The sequence below is a fragment of the Eschrichtius robustus genome, chromosome 15, assembly GCF_028021215.1.
Source record: "Eschrichtius robustus isolate mEscRob2 chromosome 15, mEscRob2.pri, whole genome shotgun sequence".
In the NCBI taxonomy this organism is placed as follows: Eukaryota; Metazoa; Chordata; class Mammalia; order Artiodactyla; family Eschrichtiidae; genus Eschrichtius; species Eschrichtius robustus.
The window spans coordinates 35,045,443-35,068,061 of NC_090838.1; the positions used below are offsets into that span (position 1 = coordinate 35,045,443).

Consider the following 22,619-nt stretch of genomic DNA (forward strand, 5'->3'; position numbering starts at 1 on the left):
TAAGATGCAGAAGGGACTAGGGTATCCTCCAAATTAATTATTTGCTATCTCTGAATAATAGAAGTGGCTAGATAGCAAGTGGAGATCAACCTAGGGGAAAAAATTAGAAATGGAAAAAAAATTTTTTAAGACTTTTTATTGTATTTCTGAAGAAAATACAGTCTTAGTAAATAGTATATTCATTATATTTCAAGGAACCATGAGTTTAAAGGATTTTGGATTATCTTAAACTTGGCAGTTTTAATAATATGGTATTTCTTTTTAGAAAGTCAGCCTTATCTGAAAATTTTTAAATGCCTATTTAAATTGACTTTTCTTTAGGATTCAGGTGTTCATTTATGTGTTATCGATGACTCCAATGAACATATGCTTACTGTATGGGATTGGCAGAAGAAATCAAAAGGAGCAGAAATAAAGGTAAAAACATTTTAATTGTGTATTATCTTTTAGAATACATTATTTGTTTTGTAAATCCTTGGAAGTATATTGCATATCCTTAGGTTTCAAGAAAGCACCAGCTGGCCAAATTCATCAAATTTATTGATTTGTCATTATTCTTATGGTAGTCAGTTTTAAGATACAGTAGTCAAGCAGCTTCAACCACTTTCAGTGATATTTCAGACACATTGTACTACTGAAATGCCAAAGTAGTTGGATGTGTAATCTCAAAGTTAAGACTGTATACTCTACTTGGCTTCTTCTTCTTTAACAAAATATGTTATTTTTTTCAATCTTTAAAGATTAGAAAATCTAAAGGAAAAATTCAACCTTTGGAATATGGCTGACATAACTGAAAAGCATATGTAATGATAAGTTTTTTGGTTTTAATTATGTTTATGAGATTATTAAATAAAATGCTACAGCCTTTATAGTTGCTATAGAATAGTGTTAATCCTTTCGTTTAGAGCAGGCTATAACTTGTAAGAGAGGAATGAGGTTAGCATTGCAACTGCATTCATATGGCTCAGAAATGGCCTCCCTCTGACAGGCTTTCAAAGGGATTCAAAGTGAGAGGATGGCTTTAAAAAAACTTTTTAAAATTTATTTAATTAATTAATTTATTTTTGGGTGCATTAGGTCTTCGTTGCTGCGTGTGGGCTTTCTCTCGTTGCAGCGAGCGGGGGCTGTCTTCATTTCGGTGCGTGGGCTTCTCATTGTCGTGGCTTCTCTTGTTGCGGAGCACGGGCTCTAGGCACGCAGGCTTCAGTAGCTGTGGCTTGTGGGCTCTAGAGCGCAAGTTCAGTAGTTGTGGCGCTCGGGCTTAGCTGCTCCACGGCATGTGGGATCTTCCCGGACCAGGGATCGAACCTGTGTCCCTTGCATTGGCAGGTGGATTCTTTTTTTTTTTTAAAGATTTATTGATTGATTGATTGCTTGATTGATTGCTATGTTGGGTCTTCGTTTCTGTGCGAGGGCTTTCTCTAGTTGCGGCGAGTGGGGGCCACTCTTCATCACAGTGCGCGGGCCTCTCACTATCGTGGCCTCTCTTGTTGCGGAGCACAGGCTCCAGGCGCGCAGGCTCAGCAGTTGTGGCTCACGGGCCTAGCTGCTCCGCGGCATGTGGGATCTTCCCAGACCAGGACGCGAACCCGTGTCCCCTGCATTAGCAGGCAGATTCTCAACCACTGCGCCACCAGGGAATCCCGGCAGGTGGATTCTTAACCACTGCACCACGAGGGAAGCCCCGACAGGATGGCTTTTAAAAGCCTATGACATATTTGCTATACTCTTAAATAACGTCACATTCCTCTTCAATTGTGCTCTCTCTTAGTTTTGTGTAAGCTTCAAGCTTTCAGCTTGTTGGATGAAAAGAGGTTCTTTCTTTTAAATAGTATAAGTTAATCTTTTGAAAGTAGTAGAGTAGATTAGATTGTACTTGAAAGGAATACAGGGTGTCAGGAAACCTCAGACTTTAAAAAACATAAATGAAGATAGATTGTCTTTCAGCCATCATTCAGAGTAATTTAACATTGAAACATAGGGAAGTTACACCGAAGTGAAATATGTGAATTTTGGTCCTTTGTAGGAAAGGCTACCAGATGAAGTCTTATGATTTTCCTCCTAGTGGCCACTCCTGGATCTCCTTTCCAGAACGTTGGGTGTTGGTGTTCCTGAGAGTTACATCCCATGTCTTCTGTTGATATCATATGCTGCTCCTGTTGTTCCCATGGCCTTGGTTACTACCTGCCATGTCCCACATCAGCTAACTCCAGCCCAGAGTAGCAAGAGCAATTCTTGTTTGCCTGCTGGACATCTTTATTTGAATGCCTCATCCCGCAAGTCACAAGCGATGTGTCCAAATCTGTACTAATCATATTTGTTAGCCCCCAACCAGTTTGCCTCTCAGTGACTAACATCACATTCCACTTAGTTGCTCAAGCTGGAAACTTGGCCATCATTCATGATTCCTTTTCCCTCACTTTCACACCCAGTCAGTCAGCAAGTTCACTCAACTCTGTATCCCAAATATCTATATTAGAACTCTTTCATTGCAAACGACTTCAAAACAACTAAAGCAAATTTAACGAGGGTTTATTGATTCATGTTTAGGGAGTTAAAGAAAACCTCTAGTAAAGGTCAGAGGGAGATTTTGCCTCAGGAATGATTTGATTCAGGGACTAGATCACTGATTCTCTGTCACCCCTCTTAGCTTCTCCCTGTGTGTTAACTTTATTCTTCTGTAGATAAGCTCTGTCCTGGCTTATGTCACAAGGATTGGGGATTTAATACATTACTTGTTAATTTATGTAAATTTAAAATTCAGTAAGGCAACTCATAACCTTATTGACAGATATTAAAGAAGACCTAAATAATTGGAGGATTATACAGTAGTAATGGATAGAAGCCGGTATCATAAAGATGTTAGTTCTCTGCATATTGGTCTATACATTCAACATAGTCAAAATCCCAGCATGATTTTTATAGACGTTGACAAGCTGAATATATGTGGAAATATGAATCAGTAAGAATAGACAAAATCACCAAGGTTGGTGAGGGTGTAAAGTAACTGGAACTCTCGTATACTGCTGCTAGTCATGTAAATTGGTGTAGCCCTTTTGGAAAACTGTTTGGTATTACCTAGTAAAGTTGAACACATGCATATGCATACCTTCTGACCCATCCTGTTCCACTTCTAGGTATAAACCCAAAAGAAGTATATACATGTGTTGACCAAAAAACAAGTAATCAAAAATAAAAGAAAAAATTACTCAAATGCCCATCAATAAGAGAATGGATATATCAATAACGTGGTCTTTCCATACAAAGGAATACTATACAGCAATTAGAATGAACAAATTACAATATATGCACCAACATTTGTGGATCTCACAAATGTAATGTTGATAAAATGAGCTAGACACAGAGGAATACCTTCTGTATTATTCCATTGAAATAAAACAGACAAAGCTAATCTTTGCTGCTGCAAATCAGGATCATGGTTACTTCAGCAGTGGGAGGGGATAGTGAGTAGAAAAGGGATCTGGGGCGTTTCTGGGATGTTAGTAATGTTCTGCTTCTTGCTTTAGATGCTGTACAGAGGTGTGTTCAATTTGTGAAAACTTATCAAGCTATGTACTCTGGATTTGTGAGCTTTTCTGATTATATAGTATACATCAATAAAAAGTTAAAGTAAAATATCCTGTAAGGCCACACTCATACCCAAAGTGATTTATTTTCATAGATTATTCAGTTTATATCTTGAATATCTTACCACTGGAACCATGGGTTTGTGTACTTGGGAATATTTATAGTTAGCTTTATAATCCTTGATTAAATCAGTTTGGCATAAGATCCAACCGTCGAGTAGTTTTGATTTTTTCCAAGTGAAAACTAAGGACTGTTGAATCAGTTTTTAAAAGATTCCAATTCTGGAAGAGAGGTGACTAATTTTGCTTTGTTATTAACACATTATCTTTTCCTTTTCTTCTTTTTTCCTTCCAGTTTTATTGAAATATAATTGACATACAGCCCTGTATAAGTGTAAGGTGTATAGCTTAATGATTTGGCTTACATTTGTTATGAACTGATTACCACAGTAAGTTTTGTGAACATCCATCATCTCAGATAAATAGAAAATTAAAGAAATAGAAAAAAAATCTTTTTCCTTGTGATAAGAATTCTTGGGATTTACTCTTTACAAGTTTCGTATATAACATTCAGCAGTGTTAATAATATTTATTATGTTGTACATTACATCCCTAGTAGTGTACTTTTTTATATATTTATTTTTTTATTGAGGTATAGTTGATTTACAATGATGTGTTAGTTTCAGGTGTACAGCAAAGTGATTCAGTTATACATATGTAGACACACACATACACATATATATACACACAGTATGTATTCTTTTTCAAATTCTTTTCTCATATAGTTATTACAAAATATTGAGTATAGTTCCCTGTGCTATACAGTAGGTCCTTGTTGTTTATCTATTTTATATGTAGTAGTGTGTATATGTTACTCCCAAATTCCTAATTTGCCCCTCCCCCAACCTTTCCCCTTGGATAACCATAAGTTTGTTTTCTATGTCTGTGAGTGTTTATGTTTTGTAAATAAGTTCATTTGTATCATTTTTTTAGATTCCACATATAAGTGATAGCATATGATATTTGTCTTTTTCTGTCTGACTTCACTTAGTATGATAATCTCTAGGTCCATCCATGTTGCTACAAATGGCATTATTTCATTTTTTTATGGCTGAGCAATATTCCATTGTATTTATGTACCACATCTTCTTTATCCACTCATCTGTTGATGGACATTAGGTTGCCTCCATGTCTTGGCTGTTGTAAATTGTGCTGCAGTGAACATTGGGGTGCATGTATCTTTTCAAATTATGGTTTTCTCTGGATATATGCCCAGGAGTGGGATTGCAGGATCGTATGGTAGTTCTATTTTTAATTTTTTAAGGAACCTCCATACTGTGATTGTACCCATTTACATTCCCACCAACAGTGTAGGAGAGTTCCTTTTTCTCTACACCCTCTCCAACATTAATTATTTGTAGACTTTTTGATGATGACCGTTGCAATTGGTGTGAGGTGATACCTCATTGTGGTTTTGATTTGCATTTCTCTAATAATTAGCGATGTTAAACGTCTTTTCATGTGGCTTTTGGCCATCTGTGTGTCTTCTTTGGAGGAATGTCTGTTTCTCTTTTGCCCATTTTTTGATTTGCTTGTTTGTTTTTTTGATACTGAGCTATATGGGCTATTTGTATATTTTGGAGACTAATCCCTTGTCGGTTGCATTGTTTACTAATATTTTCTCCCATTCTGTGGGTTGTCTTCTCGTTTTGTTTATGGTTTCCTTTCTGTGCAAAAGCTTTTAAGTTTAATGAGGTCCCTTTCCTAGGTTTTTTTTGAGGAAAGAGCATAAAAGCTCTTTGTTTTTTGTTGTTTCATTCTGTAGGAATCAGTAGTGACCATTCTGTATCTGCTTATTATGTCTTCAGCATGGGGATGAATCTCTAAATCAGTAATATTTTCCTGAATGAATGGTCAATAGTATAGTACAAAGAAAGATAAGACTGGTTTGTTTTTTTTAAGACCAAAATGGCAATGTCTTTAAGACAGCATGTACATTGCTCTTTCATTTGCTAGTTTTAGCATACTTTTCCTTGAATGTGCAAGAAATTAAAACAACCTAAAACTAATTCGTGTAAATGTCTTCCTAGTGCAGAGGTATTATATATAGATAGCATAAAAGATGATATAATAGGATAAGGACATCAAATTTAAGTCATTATTCTAAAAATCTATTATTAAAATTTTTCAGGAAAATAGAACTTTGAAGGAAAGGCATTTCCTTAAAAATTTTCCCTATCTTTGATTATCAGTACCTGTAATTGGTACTTAATGGAGATAAGGATATACATTCATCTAAAGCTTTATTTCTCTTTCCACAGACAACAAATGAAGTTGTTTTGGCTGTGGAATTCCATCCAACAGATGCAAATACCATAATAACCTGTGGTAAATCTCACATTTTTTTCTGGACCTGGAGTGGCAATTCACTAACAAGAAAACAGGGAGTTTTTGGGGTAAGGACCAGAATGTTATAACTTCATTATAAAACTTTAATTTTTTAATTGTTGAGTAAGCTTAAAGTCATCATGCCAAAGGGAAAACTGAAAATTCTCATTGTTCCATTGTAGAAATATGAAAAACCAAAATTTGTGCAGTGTTTGACATTCTTGGGGAATGGAGATGTTCTTACTGGAGACTCAGGTGGAGTCATACTTATATGGAGCAAAACTACTGTAGAACCCACACCTGGGAAAGGGCCTAAAGGTACAGTATTCTCATATTAAAGTCATTCCTTTCAGTTTGCTCATATTGCTATTGCAGTCCCATCTCTTACCCAGACCAGGAGAGAGAGAGCTGCAGGGAGACAGTATGAGAGTCACCAACATACATTTTGTTTTTAAGGTTCTTCATGACAGTCTTTTTTTAAATCTCAAATTATTTACTCATTTATTAAGCATATGTAACCTACATTTGACTATACTGTACCTTTCCTTCCAGGAGGTTAATACAAAATAATTAGAGATGATACAGATACATGTTAATTAAACACCATAAAGATTAAGAGAGAAGTCATCCCAATCTTCAGTATTTTGTGAAGCCTTCATAGAAGAAATGATATTTCTGTTAAGCCATAATGGATGTGCAACACTACAAAAGATATGGAACTTTGATCCCAGTTAGGGATCAGTGTAAGTTAAGGGAGAAAGATGGTTATGAACGTGAAGCATCCAGGATAGTGTGAATAAACTTGTCATGTGTTAACAAAAACAAGAGACAGCTAGCATGAAGGAAGTACAATTTTAAAAAATAGTACTGAATTGCAGTTCCTCTTATCAATTAAAACTAATATATACTAAGCCGATGAAAATTCACATAGGGATTAAAGGTACAGATTTTCCGAGTTATCCACAAGAATCCTAAAAACTGGTTGAGTTCACCATGGAAGAGAGAAGAGCTGTGAGGCCAAGGATCCTTAGTCCCACAGTTAGATGACCAGAAAAGAGCCTACAAGGGTTACAGAAGTGAGATTTAAAAAAAAAAGTTAGCAAGATAGAACTTTTTATTTAGTGCCTGAACAAAGAAGCAGAGAATTCCCAGGAGTTTCAGTGCTATAGGGAGATCAAGAAGAATAAGAACCAAGAAAAGACCAAAGGAGCTTGCAATTTCAATAGAACATTAAGGCCGTAGAACAGCTAAGTATAGAATAGCCAGTTTTAAAATGGAGAATTTTGGGCTTCCCTGGTGGCACAGTGGTTAAGAATCCGCCTGCCAGTGCAGGGGACACGGGTTCGAGCCCTGGTCCGGGAAGATCCCACATGCTGCGGAGCAACTAAGCCAGTGCACCACAATTACTGAGCCTGCGCTCTAGAGCCCGTGAGCCACAACTACTGAAGCCTGCACACCTAGAGCCTGTGCTCTGCAACAAGAGAAGCCACCGCAATGAGAAGCCCGCACACCGCAACGAAGAGTAGCCCCTGCTCACCACAGCTAGAGAAAGCCCGTGCGCAGCAACAAAGAGCCAACGCAGCCAAAAATAAATAAATGTATTAAAAAAAATAATAATGGAGAATTTTTAGAATCCCAGTTGAAAATGGAATGGAAGGCAAAGTTACTAGAATCAATCAGTAGTCTTTTTAAGGTTGCCTAAAACCTGAGAGTAAAATGGGTATTGTGGTGGAAAAAAGACTAAAAATCTTAGAGAGAGAGATGAGAATAACTGGTTTGGGCGTAAGAAGAAAGATTTTGTCCTTGAAAAAGAGTAATAGCCTACATTCTATCCTGAGATCTTATGTGGCTAAATGGTGGAGGTCATGCAGGATGACATTGCTCTCAGTAAAAGTGGCTCCCTGTTAAAAACTTGAAGTTTTTATTGTTAATGGATAATATAAGAATAGTAATATAGTAAAATATCACATAATCAGACTCCATTACTTCAGAATTCTACTTGTTGGAATGCAGCTGAAACCTTTGACTTGCCTATGGAATTGGATTTATTATAATAAATGAATACTAAAACCAAAGACCTACAAATTTAGAGGTATTATTTTCTAAATAATTAGTGATTAAAATTATCCATATCAACTCACAAAAGGATGGTTCCAAGGACCTTTTCTTAACAGCTGTTGGTTAACATAGTTATCTGTAATATAGAAAGATAGTCCCAATTACTACATTTGTGGTACGTTTCCTCCCTTTCTCTTCTCCTTTTCCCAACATAGCAACAGACTTTTTGGTGTATGGACACCAAATTCCCTCCAGTACTGACACCTGGCCTGAGCGCTGTAGCCAGTGTAAAGTAGATCACCAGTTTATGATAAAAGGAGATAACTCAGGAACAGCCAGATGGAAAAAATGCCCAGGGCAAGGCCTGGGAAAAGGGCCCGCCAAGAACCTACATGCCCTCCCCAGGCGTACCACTCTCCCCGAATCCCCTTGTGTTCACCAACCCAGAAGCTCCTGGTTGAGGATTCTTAAGAAAAAAGAAAGAACAGTACTATCAGTTTCCCTCCCCAGTTACCTCTCTTTTCTTTTTCCTGGGCACATTTTTTTCAGTATCAGAAATGCCAGGAACAGTATTATCAAAACAGTGACTTAAATTGTTGACATATTATCCTACCACTCTGAGCAGAGTTTGGGTATAAATACACCCTTCATTAGCCTTAATGTTCGAGGTGAGAGGCAGGGAGGGGTTCAGAAGTTGTTTTTATTTTGGTTTTCATCTGAAAAACTTGTGGCTTAGCCTTTGTGCAGAGAAAATCTGCATATGCACGAACAGAAAACAGAAAATCTAATCTTGTAAACTGCTGGGCGCATGAAATTTGCTACATGATTGACCCTATTTTGGGCAAACTTGCTGAGAATTTTGTTTCTTCCTTTATTTATTTATTTATTTTTTTGTTTCTTCCTTTATATTTGGGGTTTTGAGGTATGTAAATATGGCTGGAAAGGATTTGGTGAGTTTAGTGAAATAAATGTGTAAGCCCAGATCAGAACAGATGTTCATAGTTTCCATTTTTAAATTCTTGCCCAAAATTTCAGTAGATTGATCCAGTTTGCATATTCCCTAATATGATATTTCTGTGCCCATGGCAGTCTTTATCAACCAAAATTTGACTATACTGTGATATTGCATCTGAAAAAGGGACTTTGGGGGATTGCAGAAGTATAATTTCACAGCTAATGCTTTTATTCTAGTAAATAGGAGACAAACCAAAACTGTGTTTTATGCCTCATAAGGAGCTCTCTTGCTTCCAAACCATTTTTTCCTTACCTTAAGTGTAATTTAACAGGACTCTTCAAAGAATTATTTTCTGTTCTCTTTCTTTTCCAGTTTTATAACATTTTTAATGTATAACCTTGTCTAGCTTAAGGTGTACAACATAATGACTTGATATCCGTATATATTGCAAAATGATCACCAAAATAAGTTTAGTTAACATCCATCACCTCACAGTTTTTTTTTCTTGTGATGAGAACGTTTAAGATCTGCTCCCTTAGCAACTTTCAAATATACATTACAGTATTGTAAACAGTAGTCACCCTCTTTGCGTTAAATTTCTAAGTTTGTACCTTTTGACTACCTTCACCCATTTCTTCTACCCACCTCCCCCGCCTCTGACAACCACCAGTCTATTCTGTTTCTGTGAGTTTATTTTTTTTAGATGCTACATATAAGTTAGATCATATGTTGATAGCATTTGTCTTTCTCTGTCTGACTTTTTGCACTTAGCATAATGTCTTCACAGTCTATTCATGTTGCATATGGCAGGATTTCCTTCTTTTTTATTCCATTGTATATATATACCACATTTCCTTTATCCATTCATCCATCTATGGACATTTAGGTTGTTTCAGTTTTTTCTATTTCTTATGTGGATATAAGGTATTTATTATTTCCTACATACAGGAAATAGTTCAGAATTTTTCTTATATGAAATAATTCATAATTCTTTAAGTGGGGGAGGGGAAGTTGAGAGTATCAACACCACCATTAAAATGTTCATTATTCTGAAATCTTTGCCAAGTTTCTTTAAGAAACTAAGAAACACTACCATTTTACCTGGTCTCCAAATAATCAACATGGACCCATTTGCGCGTTGCTAAGAATATAACATAAATTTCAAAGTCTCCCTGATATTTGATTCTATAGTTAAACAGGCACAGAAAGCCCTCCAAAGGATCTTTATTTGGCAGTTAAGGTAAACTTGCTTTTTACGGAAGCTTGTTTCTGCTAGAGTTGAGAAGAAAGGGGAGATTTGCAAGTAAGCTTGGATAGACTTGGCCATGATTGTGCCTGGAGGTACAATAGGTTTTTAATACAAGGATAATTATTTTTCTTGGCAGGTATTTCAGACATTATTTGGCTTAAATTAAAGTGTCAGAAATATAGACCCATGAGAAGGAAATCTTGGATTATAAATTATTTTGTGGGTAAATACTATCTAAAGCAAGCTTTGGTAACTTGTTTAAATTTAAAGCACAGACATATTTTTAGCTAAATTAATATAGGTCCTCCTCAGGAAATAACTATCCTGGGGTGGTGGGAGGTAGAAAGTGGGTATCTCACCGTGTTGATTACTAATATAGGGTATTTTTATTCTTGATGGAGCATTTGTTCTTCAGTTTTTCTATTTTCTAAGATTCCATTTTTCTAGGAAGATCTTAAGTGTTTAACAAGGTATTTGTCATGTTTAGAAGTAGGGAAAACTGAATTAAAAATAGAGAAACTGTATTTCACTTTCCTGCATTCTGATAGAGAGCTATGAAATGCCACACCTCTGCGTTTTGTAATTTCTTACATGGTACCGTGGTACTTTCAGATTACTCTTGTTAATTTGACCATGCATGAGAAAAATAAGCCCTTTGCCCCCACTTTTTTCCCCACTTTTAAATGCCCAAACAAAGCCAGCAATACTCTCAGAAAATTCACATCTCTCAGATGTTCTTACTCTCTTGGTCACATCAGAGCTATGATAGATAATTGGCTGGCTGTCCTACTGGGCACAGTTGTGTTGTTCAATGTTTAAAGTATTTTTAGGTGATGAATGTTGATGTGAGCCGAGGCAGTTGACCTGAATAGCAAGTTAGTTGGAGTTCTGCTCCTAGCTTTGCTGAATCAGGCAAGCCCTACTCCAAAGTAGGCAAGCCCGTTCCTTTCTCCCTGCCAAATATACCCATCTATTAAGTATTTGTACCACTAGCAGCCTCACACTGAGTAATTCTGAGAGTCAGCTATAGCATAATTTTTTTTTAGGATACCAAAACTACAAATTTTAATTTTAACAATGTAATGGCAGCTCAAATAGATGAGTAAAAATGAACAATCTCAATAACAGCTTTACTGAGATATACTTCACATACCATAAAATTCACCCTTCTAAAATGTACAATTAAATGATTTTTAATATATTCACAGAGTTGTGCAATCATCACCACTAACTTCAGAATATTTTCATCATCCCAAAAGGAAACACTGTGCCCATTAGGAGTCACTTCCCATTCCTCTCTCTCCTCAGTCCCTAGCAACCGTTTGTCGCTTTTGGTCTCTGTGGATTTGCCTGTGTGGGACAGTTCATATAAATGGAATCATGGAATATGTAGTCTTTTGTGACTTTTAGTCAAAGCTTAATGTTTTCAAGGTTCATCCATGTTATAGCATGTATTAGTACCTCATTGCTTTTTGTGGCTGAATAATACCACATTTTGTTTATCCATTTAAAGTTGATGAACAATTTTATTAGAAAATGAACAATTTTTTTGCAGGTTTTTGAGGTATAATTGACATATAACATTGTGTAAGTTTAAGGTATACAACAAAATGATTTGATGTATATATTTAAAAATTTTTTTTTTTTTACAATTCACATTTTATTTTTAAATACATTTATTTTTTTAAATTTAGTTTTGGCTGTGTTGGGTCTTCGTTGCGGTGTGTGGGCTTCTCATTGCGGTGGCTTCTCTTGTTGTGGAGCACGGGCTCTAGGCACACGGGCTTCAGTAGTTGTGGCACGTGGGCTCAGTAGTTGTGGCTCACAGGCTCTAGAGCACAGGCTCAGTAGTTGTGGCGCTCGGGCTTAGTTGCTCCGTGGCATGTGGGATCTTCCCAGACCAGGGCTCGAACCCGTGTCCCCTGCACTGGCAGGCAGATTCTTAACCACTGCCCCACCAGGGAAGCCCCCGATATATGTATATATTTTAAAATGATTGCCACAATAAGTTTAGTTAACACCCATCACCTCATATAGTAGAGGTTTTTCTCTTGTTCTGAGAACTTTTACGATGCACTACCTTAGCAACGTTTTTCAAATACACAATACAGTATTGTTAACTGTAGTCACCATGCTGTACATTAAATTCCCAAAACTTATTTATCTTATAACTGGAAATTTGTACCTTTAACCACCTTTACCCATTTCCCCACTGAACTCTTTTTTTTTTTTTTTTAATTTTTATTTATTTATTTATTTATTTATTTTTGGCTGCGTTGGGTCTTCGTTGCTGCTCGCGGGCTTTCTCTAGTTGCAGCGAGTGGGGGCTACTCTTCGTTGCGATGAGCGGGCTTCTCACTGGGGTGGCTTCTCTTGTTGCAGAGCACAGGCTCTAGGTGCGCAGGCTCAGTAGTTGTGGCGCATGGGCTTAGTTGCTCCGCGTCATGTGGGATCTTCCCGGGCCAGGGATTGAACCTTTGTCCCCTGCATTGGCAGGCAGATTCTTATCCACTGCGCCACCGGGGAAGCCCCCCACTGAACAATTTTTAAACTTGTAATTTTTTCATTTCCAGTGGATCTAAGGTGTATTTATGAACTGACTTTGGTCATACTTAAACCAGGTTCTACCTTGCCATTTTGAACCTGGTAACTAATTCTGCAAGCTGTCATCTTCTAAAAAGTTTTTCTCTTACTCTAGCAGCTTCACTAGCTGAATGAAGAGTTTGTCTGAGTAAGGCATCATGAAATCTTATGTTCACCTTTAAGAAAGAGGCTCTGATTATATTTTCGTACCTGCCTTGTCCCTTCCTGGGTACTTGTGAAGTGCTGAGGGCATACAAGAAAACTGGGCTGTCATTCAGCTATCACATTGGTGTGGCTGGATCAGTTTTTAAAATACTTTTCTGGTTGGTCAAAAGCCACTGCTGCAAGCTGCCAGTGCCTCTTCTGCCCCACACCTTCCCCAGTATCTCAGCACATAAAAGGGGTTATTATCCCTGACAGAGCAGAAGTCCTTCAGTTCAGCAGTGGTTAAATGTTAAATATCATGACTGTTGCCTCTAGAGGAAATGAAGGCTTTTTTTGCAAACGTAAAAGAACATCGAGTAAAGAGACGTGAGTCCTAGTCACAGCTTTGTCCCTAGCTAACTGTGTTACCGTATTGGCTAAGCCAATTCTATACCTATGTTCTTAGTTCTAAAATCAGAAGAGTAATAATACCTACCCTAACTACCATGTAAGATGATTATAAAAGGTAGTAAAGTTCTGAGGCTAATATACCCTCTGTTGTCTGTGGAATTATCACTGCTTTAGCCTACCTTTTTGTAAGAATGTATTTTGAAATATTTTCAGAGTAACTGATTACTGACATAAATGCAAAAGATTATATTAAAGCTTTACTCCCTGCCTTGCAGAAGACTTGCTGAAAATAGGTTTCTGATTGTTGAGTCATTCAGCAATCACTCTACAGTTCTGCTAAAGTTTTCTTCCAAAAAGACTTTAAAATCTGATGGAAAATGTTATCACTCATGTTTTTATTTTACTCCTCATCATATTAGGTGTTTATCAGATCAGCAAACAAATCAAAGCTCATGATGGCAGTGTGTTCACACTTTGTCAGATGAGAAATGGTATGTTATTAACTGGAGGCGGGAAAGACAGAAAAATAATTCTGTGGGATCATGATCTGAATCCTGAAAGAGAAATAGAGGTAAGGATGAAAACGGAACATAAAAATTTTTAAATATTAAACCCTTTAAACTCATGTCTTTTGTCCCACATTGAGATAACTTACACTTTTCTGGGAAATTTGGTGCACATTCTTGTCATTTCATTCCCTCAAAATAAACAAAAACAAAAAAGGACTATTCACTAAACAAAATAGTTTGAAAGAATAAGAAAAATCAGCAGAATAATTAACTTGCTTATTTATTTCTGAGATTTTTTTTTAGTGACCCAAAAATATAAGCATATAAATTTAAAATTTAACAGACATTCGTTGAAAACTATATCCTACTCCAAGGTATACAAAATGACCAGCTTAATTTTAAAACTTGAAAATAATAACAGTGGGCTTAATGATAATTGCTATTTATCTATGTATGTGTCTGCTTCATTGCATGAACCAAGTGTATCCATAAAACCTGACAGGTATTATGTGCTCAGTGAAAGTTTGTTAATTGAACTGAGATCTCAGGAAGTGAAATGGGTTAAGAATAGTATTTTAGTCAATGATTGCCAGAGCAAAGGCAATTCACTCAGTTTAATATTGCTTCTGTTTGTTGGTGACTTAAATTTTGAATTTATGCTCAGTCTTTTCTACTCATAACATGCTTTGTAGACAAAAGCTTCTCTAAAAAAGAGGATTCTGATAGTACTGCTCTTGGGTTTCATTTCCAAGAAGATATATCCCCATATTATAGATAAAGAAATTTGTCTCAGGCTAAATGACTTAACCAAAATAATATAACCAGTAAGTAGCAAAACCAGATCACAGTCTTCATGTGATCTATCAGAACTTATTCCTTTATTCCCTACTCCTAATCCTTAACTCTTGAAATCATATAAAAATATGAATTTAAAATTGAACCAAAGAATGTTGTTAATGCATTATAACTTCTGTGTAATAAAACGTAATTGTCTGAACAAATAATTTATTAGTATAAGATTACCTTATTACTTTCAAATTTGGAATTCTGTCATTTATTACCACATAATCGCATACAGCTATAACTACGGTCTTCAGGTAGTAATTAATGCATGTTAGCATGTGTATGGTGACTTTACAAATTTTTTTTTAGGTTCCTGATCAGTATGGAACAATCAGAGCTGTAGCAGAAGGAAAGGCAGATCAATTTTTGGTAGGCACATCACGAAACTTTATTTTACGGGGAACGTTTAATGATGGCTTCCAAATAGAAGTACAGGTAAGCTGTATGATTTTAACCATTAACTGAGTATTTTTGATGATACCCTTTGCTTCTTATACCAGTGGGTGTATTTCATTTTCAGGGTCATACTGATGAGCTTTGGGGTCTTGCCACGCATCCCTTCAAAGATTTGCTCTTGACATGTGCTCAGGACAGACAGGTGTGCATGTGGAACTCGGTGGAACACAGGCTGGAATGGACCAGGCTCGTAGATGTGAGTAAAGCAGAATGTGATTATAATCTCTCCACAGAACCTCCCTAAAATGGCAGATGGTAGCCGCAAAGCAAATAGGACTCAGCATTGGTTAAAACCAAGTGTATTTCTATAGTTCAGTAAAGGGGAAGGGGCAGAGGGAGAGTGTTTAGTCACAAAGTACATGAACCCACTCCAAAGTAGCAAATTAACAGGACAGAAGCTCAGTTTTTCTGTCAGGTTCAGTAGTAAAAATAAAAAATATTTCACATCTTTATGGAGTATTAATTGTTACGGATATGTTTGGGTCTCTGGTGGTGGTGCAGTTGGGTTCAGTAAGTACTGCCCACTAACAGATTCTGCTCTCTTCTTTTTGAGTTGGCCTCTTACTGTGTTTTCTCCCTACCCCACCCAGATTTCCACCTTTTCTAGCCTAAAAGGTGTATACACGTTCTTTGCAGACTCTAAAGAACTGTACAAATGTTTGTTATTATCCTTATTATTGTTCCACTGCCTAGCCACAAGCTGGTGGTCCTTCCCCCTCACCACTCTGCCAGCATGTCCCCTTCCTGCTCTGAAATCCTTTTTCCTCTGAAGCCCATGTGGTATTACCATTGGCTACAGTAAAGTTGATTGAGATTCCATGTTTATGTGAAACAAGTTATTTTCAAATATGTTTTGCCACTATTCCCATAGATCTAGGGAGACTTTCTCATGTACTCCCCAACAGTTGTCTGTCTCTCTTCTAGGAACCAGGACACTGTGCAGATTTTCATCCAAGTGGCACAGTGGTGGCCATAGGAACGCACTCAGGCAGGTAGGGTCTTTAAGGGAAATGTGAGCTGAGTAATCTAAGTGGTGGGATGTTTAACCATTATTCAGGAATGTTCTCTATCTGATCTGGAAAATTAATCTTTTAAGTGGCACAGTTTTATGCTTTTTGTTCTTTTCTGTTATGTATACCCATTTAATCATTCAATAATTATTTGAGCACCTACCATTTGTTAGACACTATTGTGGGTGTTCAGGCTACATCAGAGTGCAAAGCAAAAATCCCTGCCCTTGTGGAGCCCACATTTTAGTGTGTGTCAGGGGTAGAGGCAGAATGAAAAATAAGCATTATAACTAATTAAGTTAGCAAATGAAGAGCTATGGTGGGGGAGGGTTGAGCATAGGAAGAGGGATCTGGAAGGGGTGCAGTTGTAAAACGATAAATAGGGAGGTCAGAATAGTCTTCATTAAGGAAGGTGACAGTTCAGCAGACTTGACCTCCTTTGTGAAATTTTCTGTGGTATCGAAAATTTCTCTCCTTGTTCATTATCTTTTAGGGAAGGAAATTGAACCTGAAATAACCCAGTTGAGCTTTTGTTTGTGCTATAGCTTTTTTCTTTTTTAAATGCTACACAGGTAGATAATAAAGGTATGTTTCCTGAAATCATTATTAATTACTTATCTTTGCAGACATTGTATAGTACCTTTCCAAGGTTATTAGGTAATATATATTTATTATCTGTATTTTTTAATTGAGTCCTTTTTATTGCCTCTGCTGGTAAGTAGCCCTCATCACAAATAACTTAATTTCTTTTTTAAAGAGGCAGAGGAAAAAGATAAAGTCAATTTTCAAAAGTTAAACCCATAGAAAATGTGGAATGCTGATTTCTAATAAGGTGAAAATATTGTGAACACACTTATATAAATATTTTTATTTATGTAACAAATATTTCAAATCAGCCAGTTTATTTAATTCTAACTAAATTTAACAATGTAGAGTTTTTTTGTAGCAAGTTTTCCCCTTTGGCTGTTGGATACAAATTAATACCTCTAGAAAGTCAAAACATATTCAAAATCCTCCTCATATATAGTGCTCAGAATCATGGAAAAACAGATCTTTAAGGTAAAGATAAACTTTGAAATGTGGACATGTAACCAGAGGTGCTATTTGAGTGGTTCTGAAATAGTGGAATTTTAGAATTAGGCTGCTTGGGAGAGTAATTGGTGATAACTTGCAAATATAGACGGCTTTACTATCTCAGATTTTCCCAAAATACATGTCAGTAATAGATTATTACTTGGACTAAACAGGCATATGGCAGGTCGGATCTATTTTGGGGGCAGCTGAACAAATATCACAAATGCTAAAATCAATGAAATAGTAAGAATAAGAGCTACCATGTATTCAGTATCTGATGACAGACCTTGTACTAAATTCTTTTCATATAGTACTTTAAGTCTTCACAAGAATGCAACAAAATGTTCATTAATATCTCCTTTGCACAAACAGGAAACCAAGATCCATAGAGGTTCGATCACTTGTGATTGAGCTGGGATTTAACTCAGGTTCTATATAGTTCCAAAGCTTGTCTCTTTCCACTACTCCACCAGTACTCTTTGAGATGTGCTTATCGTGTTTGTAGCATTACTTAGAAATATTATAAGGAAAGTTTATCTTTGAAGGTTAAATCACTGGCTGACATAGTATTTTAAAAGCATTTACTGTGTATAAGAAGGAGTTAAACACCAAGTGGAGTAGTAAGGGCTAGAAGGACTTGAATCATTAAGACTCACCACTTCATTGGATGAATGTACAATATATACATACACATAAATACAGTTTGCCCCAATTTGTAAGGAAAAAACTGATCTGATTAAACGCACTGAAGTTACTTTCTAACATTTAGTGTTACTGTGAAGTCATCATTAACAAGCTTAACAGGAAAAGTCACTTAATTTAAGTGACTTAAGCTAAAGCTAAGCCAATTGTTTCCTCTTGGAGTTGTGAGTAGAAAACACCTTATGAATGAGAGTGATATGATAACTAAATAAAAAGTGGAAAAAAATCCTTTCTGGTGTGGAGTTGGGGATTATTTAAAATCTAGGGGAGATGTAGTTATCAGTGTTCGTTTTATACTTAATTCCTGTCTTTGGTTTCACATCTGGTTAGTCTGTTGTTTCTTAGAGAACTTTCTCCTTTATTATTTTTTACATGGATCTGTGAATATGTGGCTGTACTGTCTAAAACAGAAAATTCCTCAATGTAGCCATTCAGATTATTATCACTGAACCTAAGCCTGAAAAAAGTCACACTTAGGGCAAGGATTTTTGTTGTTGTTGTTGTTAGTTTAATACAACATGTGTCCAAATAGTTCATGATCCAGAAAAGGTGACTAGCAAAATGTTTAAAGATGTCTTCATGTCCATATGTAGAAATCTTCTACTTCTTGTAGTCAAGAAGTAAGGGCTTCCCTGGTGGCACAGTGGTTAAGAATCCTCCTGCCAATGCAGGGGACACGGGTTTGAGCCCTGGTCTGGGAAGATCCCACATGCCGCGGAGCAGCTAAGCCCGTGTGTCACAACTACTGAGCCTGTGCTCTAGAGCCCACGAGCCACAACTACTGAGCCCATGTACCACAACTACTGAAGCCCGTGTGCCTAGAGCCCATGTTCCGCAACAAGAGAAGCCACCACAATGAGAAGCCCGCGCACCGCAACGAAGAGTAGCCCCTGCTCGCCGCAACTAGAGAAAGCCCGCGTGCAGCAACGAAGACCCAATGCAGCCAAAAATAAATGAATAAATTAATTAATTTAAAAAAATTAAAAAGAAGTAAGCACAAGTGTGAATAAATTATCACAGTGATTTAAAAAAATTATCATTTTAAAAGAATATGTTACTAATATTTCTAAGGGGAGAAAATTCAATGCATGGCCCTAAGTGGACATAGTACTTCCTTAACATTGCTAATCCTCACATAGTAAGGAGTCTTTTTAACAGCTTTATTGAGATATCATTCAGGTATCATAAAATTGACCCATTTACAGTATACAATTCAGTAGTTTTTAAGACGTTCACAGAGTTGTGCAGCCTTCATCACAAGCTAATTTCAGAACACAGTCATTAACCCAAAAAGAATTCCTGTACCCGTTAGCAGTCACTCCTCATTGCTCCCACCCGCTTCCAGCCCTGAGTAACTGATCTACTTTCTGTTTCTATAGGCTTGCCTCTTCTGGACATTTCATATAAATAGAATTATATAATATGTGGTCATTTGTGACTAGTTTCTTTCACTTAACATAATGTTTTGAAGGTTCATCCATGCTGTATAGCATGTGTCAGCATTTCATTCCCTTTGTCACCAAATATTCCATTGTGTGGATATACCTTGAATAACCACTTGAGTTATAGTCATACATAAGTTTTTGTATGGACTTATGTCTTCAGTTCTCTTGGGTATATACCAAGGAGTAGAATTAACTATGTTTAACATTTGAGGAGCTTCCAAATTGTTTTCCACAACAGCTACACCATTTTACAATTCTACCAGTAAAGTATGAGGGTTCCAATTTCTCCACATCGTCGCCAACCCTTGTTATTGCCTGTGTTTTGATTATAGCCATCCTAGTGGCCGTGAAGCACTTTTTCATTGTGGTTTTGATTTGCATTTCTCTGATGGCTAATGATGTTGAGTATCTTTTTTATGTGTTTATTGGCCACTTGTGTAGCCTCTTTAGAGAAATGTCTATTCATATCCTGTGCTCATGTTTGAATTGATTTGTCTTTTTATTGTTGAGTTGTAAGAGCTCTTTATATATTCCGGACACAGTACCTCATCAGATACATGATTTGCAAATATTTTCTCTGATTCCAAGGGTTGTCTTTTCACTTTCTTGATGGTAACATTTGTTGCACTAAAGTTTTAAATAAAAATTATATAATTTATATAAATTTACTATATAAAAATATAGTCCCATTTATCTATTCTTCCTCTGTCTCTTGGTCTTCAGGATTTACTCCTATGGTTTTTTTCTAAGAATTTTATAGTTTTAGCTCTTACGTTTAAGTCTGTGATTTATTTTGAGTTCATCTTTGTATATGATGTGAGCTAATCTTTGTATAGATATCCAGCGTCATTCTTTTGCACGTGGATATCCAGTTGTTACAACACTATTTGTTGAAAAGACTTTTCTTTCTGCAGTGAATCGTATTGACACCCTTGTCAAAAATCAATTGACCATAAACATACAGGTTTCTATCTGGACTCTCAGTTATATTCCATTGATCTCTCTGTCCATCCTATGCCAGTACCACAGTCTTGATTATTATAGCTTTGCAGTACGTTTTGAAATCGGGAAATGTGAGTCCTCCAACTTTGTTCTTTTTCAAGGAGGTTTTGGCTATTCAGGATCCCTCGAATTCTACATGAATTTTAAGATCAACATGTCAATTTCTACAAAGAAGCCAGCTGGCATTTTGATAAGGATTGTTTTTTCTCTTTATAGATCAATTTGGGAATGTCACTATTTTAACAGTTTAAGCCTTCCAGTTTATGAACAGGAGATGTTTTACATTTATTTAGGTCTTCAGTTTTTTTCAAAGATGTTTTTAGGGTACAAATTTGCACATTTGTTAAATTACACCTAAGTATTTCATTTTTTTGGTGCCATTTTAAATGAAATTGCTTTCTCATTTTCATTTTCAGAATATTCATTGCTGGTATATGTAAATACAACTACCTTTTATATATTGATCTTTTATCTTGCACCTTTGCTGACCTATTTTCTTAGTAATGGTTTTTTTAGTGGATTCCTCAGGATTTTCTGCATACAAGATCATGTAATCTGCAATATCGTTTTCTTCCTTTCCAGTCTGAATTGTTTTTTCTTTTTCTTGCCTAATTGTCCTGACTAGAACCTCCAGTATAATATTGAATAGAAATGGCAAGAGTGGTCATCCCGATCTTGTTCTCTATTTTAGAGGGAAAGCATTCAGCCTTTCACCATTAAGTATAATGTTAGTTGTGGGTTTTTCATAGATGCCCTTTATCCTATTGACGAATTTTCTTTCTGTTGTTGAGAATTTTTAATCGTGAAAGAGTGTTGGGTTTTTCAGCTGCCTTTTCCAGTCTATTGAAATAACATGGTTTTTGTCCTTTATTAATATGGAGCATTACATTAATTGATTTTCAAATGTCTAATCAACCTTGTGTTCCAGACATAAATCCTACTTGGTCATGGCATATAATTCTTTTTATATATTACTGGATTCAGTGTGTTAGTATTTTGTTGAAGATTTTTTTCATCTATATTGTTGAGGTACATTGGTCTGTAGTTTTCTTGTGATGTCTTTGGTTTTGCCAGGGTGATGATACTGGCACTTCAGTAAGGCTTTAAATAAGACCTGATACCTCCTAAACCGAAATGAAGCCTTAAAGCATACAAATGGATAAAAATTAGTATACACTGGTAATTGTTAATCATTAGTTATCAAAATTTTAGGTTTGTTGAACCACTGACTATATAAGCCATTTAATTAATAAATTGCACTTAGGCATACCACACATTTTCAAATATAACATTCTCCAATTTTTTTAAATTTGTGTTTCTTGATGGAATTTAAAGTTCTTCATGAAGCTCACAATACATGTGAACCTGAACCGTTATGAATTTGAAAGTTTATAATCTCTGAATTATTGGTAAAATACATTCTGCTTGATTTTTCCAAGACCCCAATTAATCATCCTTTCCCTTCCTTTTTTTAATAAATATTTATTTTTATTTTTTTAAATTTATTTATTTGTTTTTTGGCTGCATTGGGTCCTTGTTGCTGCACATTGGCTTCCCCTAGTTGAGGCGAGCGGGGGCTACTCTTTGTTGCGGAACGTGGGCTTCTCATTGCTTTGGCTTCTCTTACTGTGGAGCACGGGCTTCAGTAGCTGTGGCATGCGGGCTCTAGAGCGCAGGCTCAGTAGTTGTGGCACACGGGCTTAGTTGCCCCGTGGCATGTGGGATCTTCCTGGACCAGGGATTGAACCCGTGTCCCCTGCATTGGCAGGCAGATTCTCAACCACTGCGCCACTAGGGAAGTCCCTCCCTTCCTTTTTTTTAAACTAGTTTCTCAAAAGGCACTTAATCTTTATATCACTTGCAGGCCTTAGAGAAACCACAAATATATTTGCCATCCCATCAGGATGTCAGGTGTCAGCTCAGACAAAATTCCCCAAGCAGTTTGCACAGAACTTTACTCTTTTCCTGGTTGGACCCATTTCTATTTCTAAACCACCATACACTATTTAAGAAAGGAGTTTTTGCCATAGTCATATTTTATAGGCTGGTAAATGGAGGTGAGACACCCAGAGTTAGGGAAGTCAATAGACTTGAAATGATGGTAGGGAGAATAAAAAGCAAAGATTAAAGTTCAAATTGTTTCAAAGAAAGAAATCCGTGGACTTGAGTCAGTATATAAAACATACTATATATAACTATATTG

General features: G+C 36.4%; 1 protein-coding gene across 4 annotated transcripts in view; it reads left to right on the forward strand.

Annotated features, from left to right (window-relative positions):
- The window catches only part of EML4 (EMAP like 4), a 159,734-nt gene that overhangs the window by 116,684 nt on the left and 20,431 nt on the right, over positions 1-22,619 (forward strand). For all 4 annotated transcript variants that reach the window (XM_068564015.1, XM_068564016.1, XM_068564013.1 and 1 more), the window contains 7 exons: positions 322-417; positions 5,909-6,043; positions 6,158-6,293; positions 13,795-13,946; positions 15,037-15,162; positions 15,248-15,379; positions 16,108-16,175. In XM_068564015.1, coding sequence (XP_068420116.1) covers positions 322-417; positions 5,909-6,043; positions 6,158-6,293; positions 13,795-13,946; positions 15,037-15,162; positions 15,248-15,379; positions 16,108-16,175 — 845 coding nt within the window. The remainder of the gene's footprint in view (positions 1-321; positions 418-5,908; positions 6,044-6,157; positions 6,294-13,794; positions 13,947-15,036; positions 15,163-15,247; positions 15,380-16,107; positions 16,176-22,619) is intronic.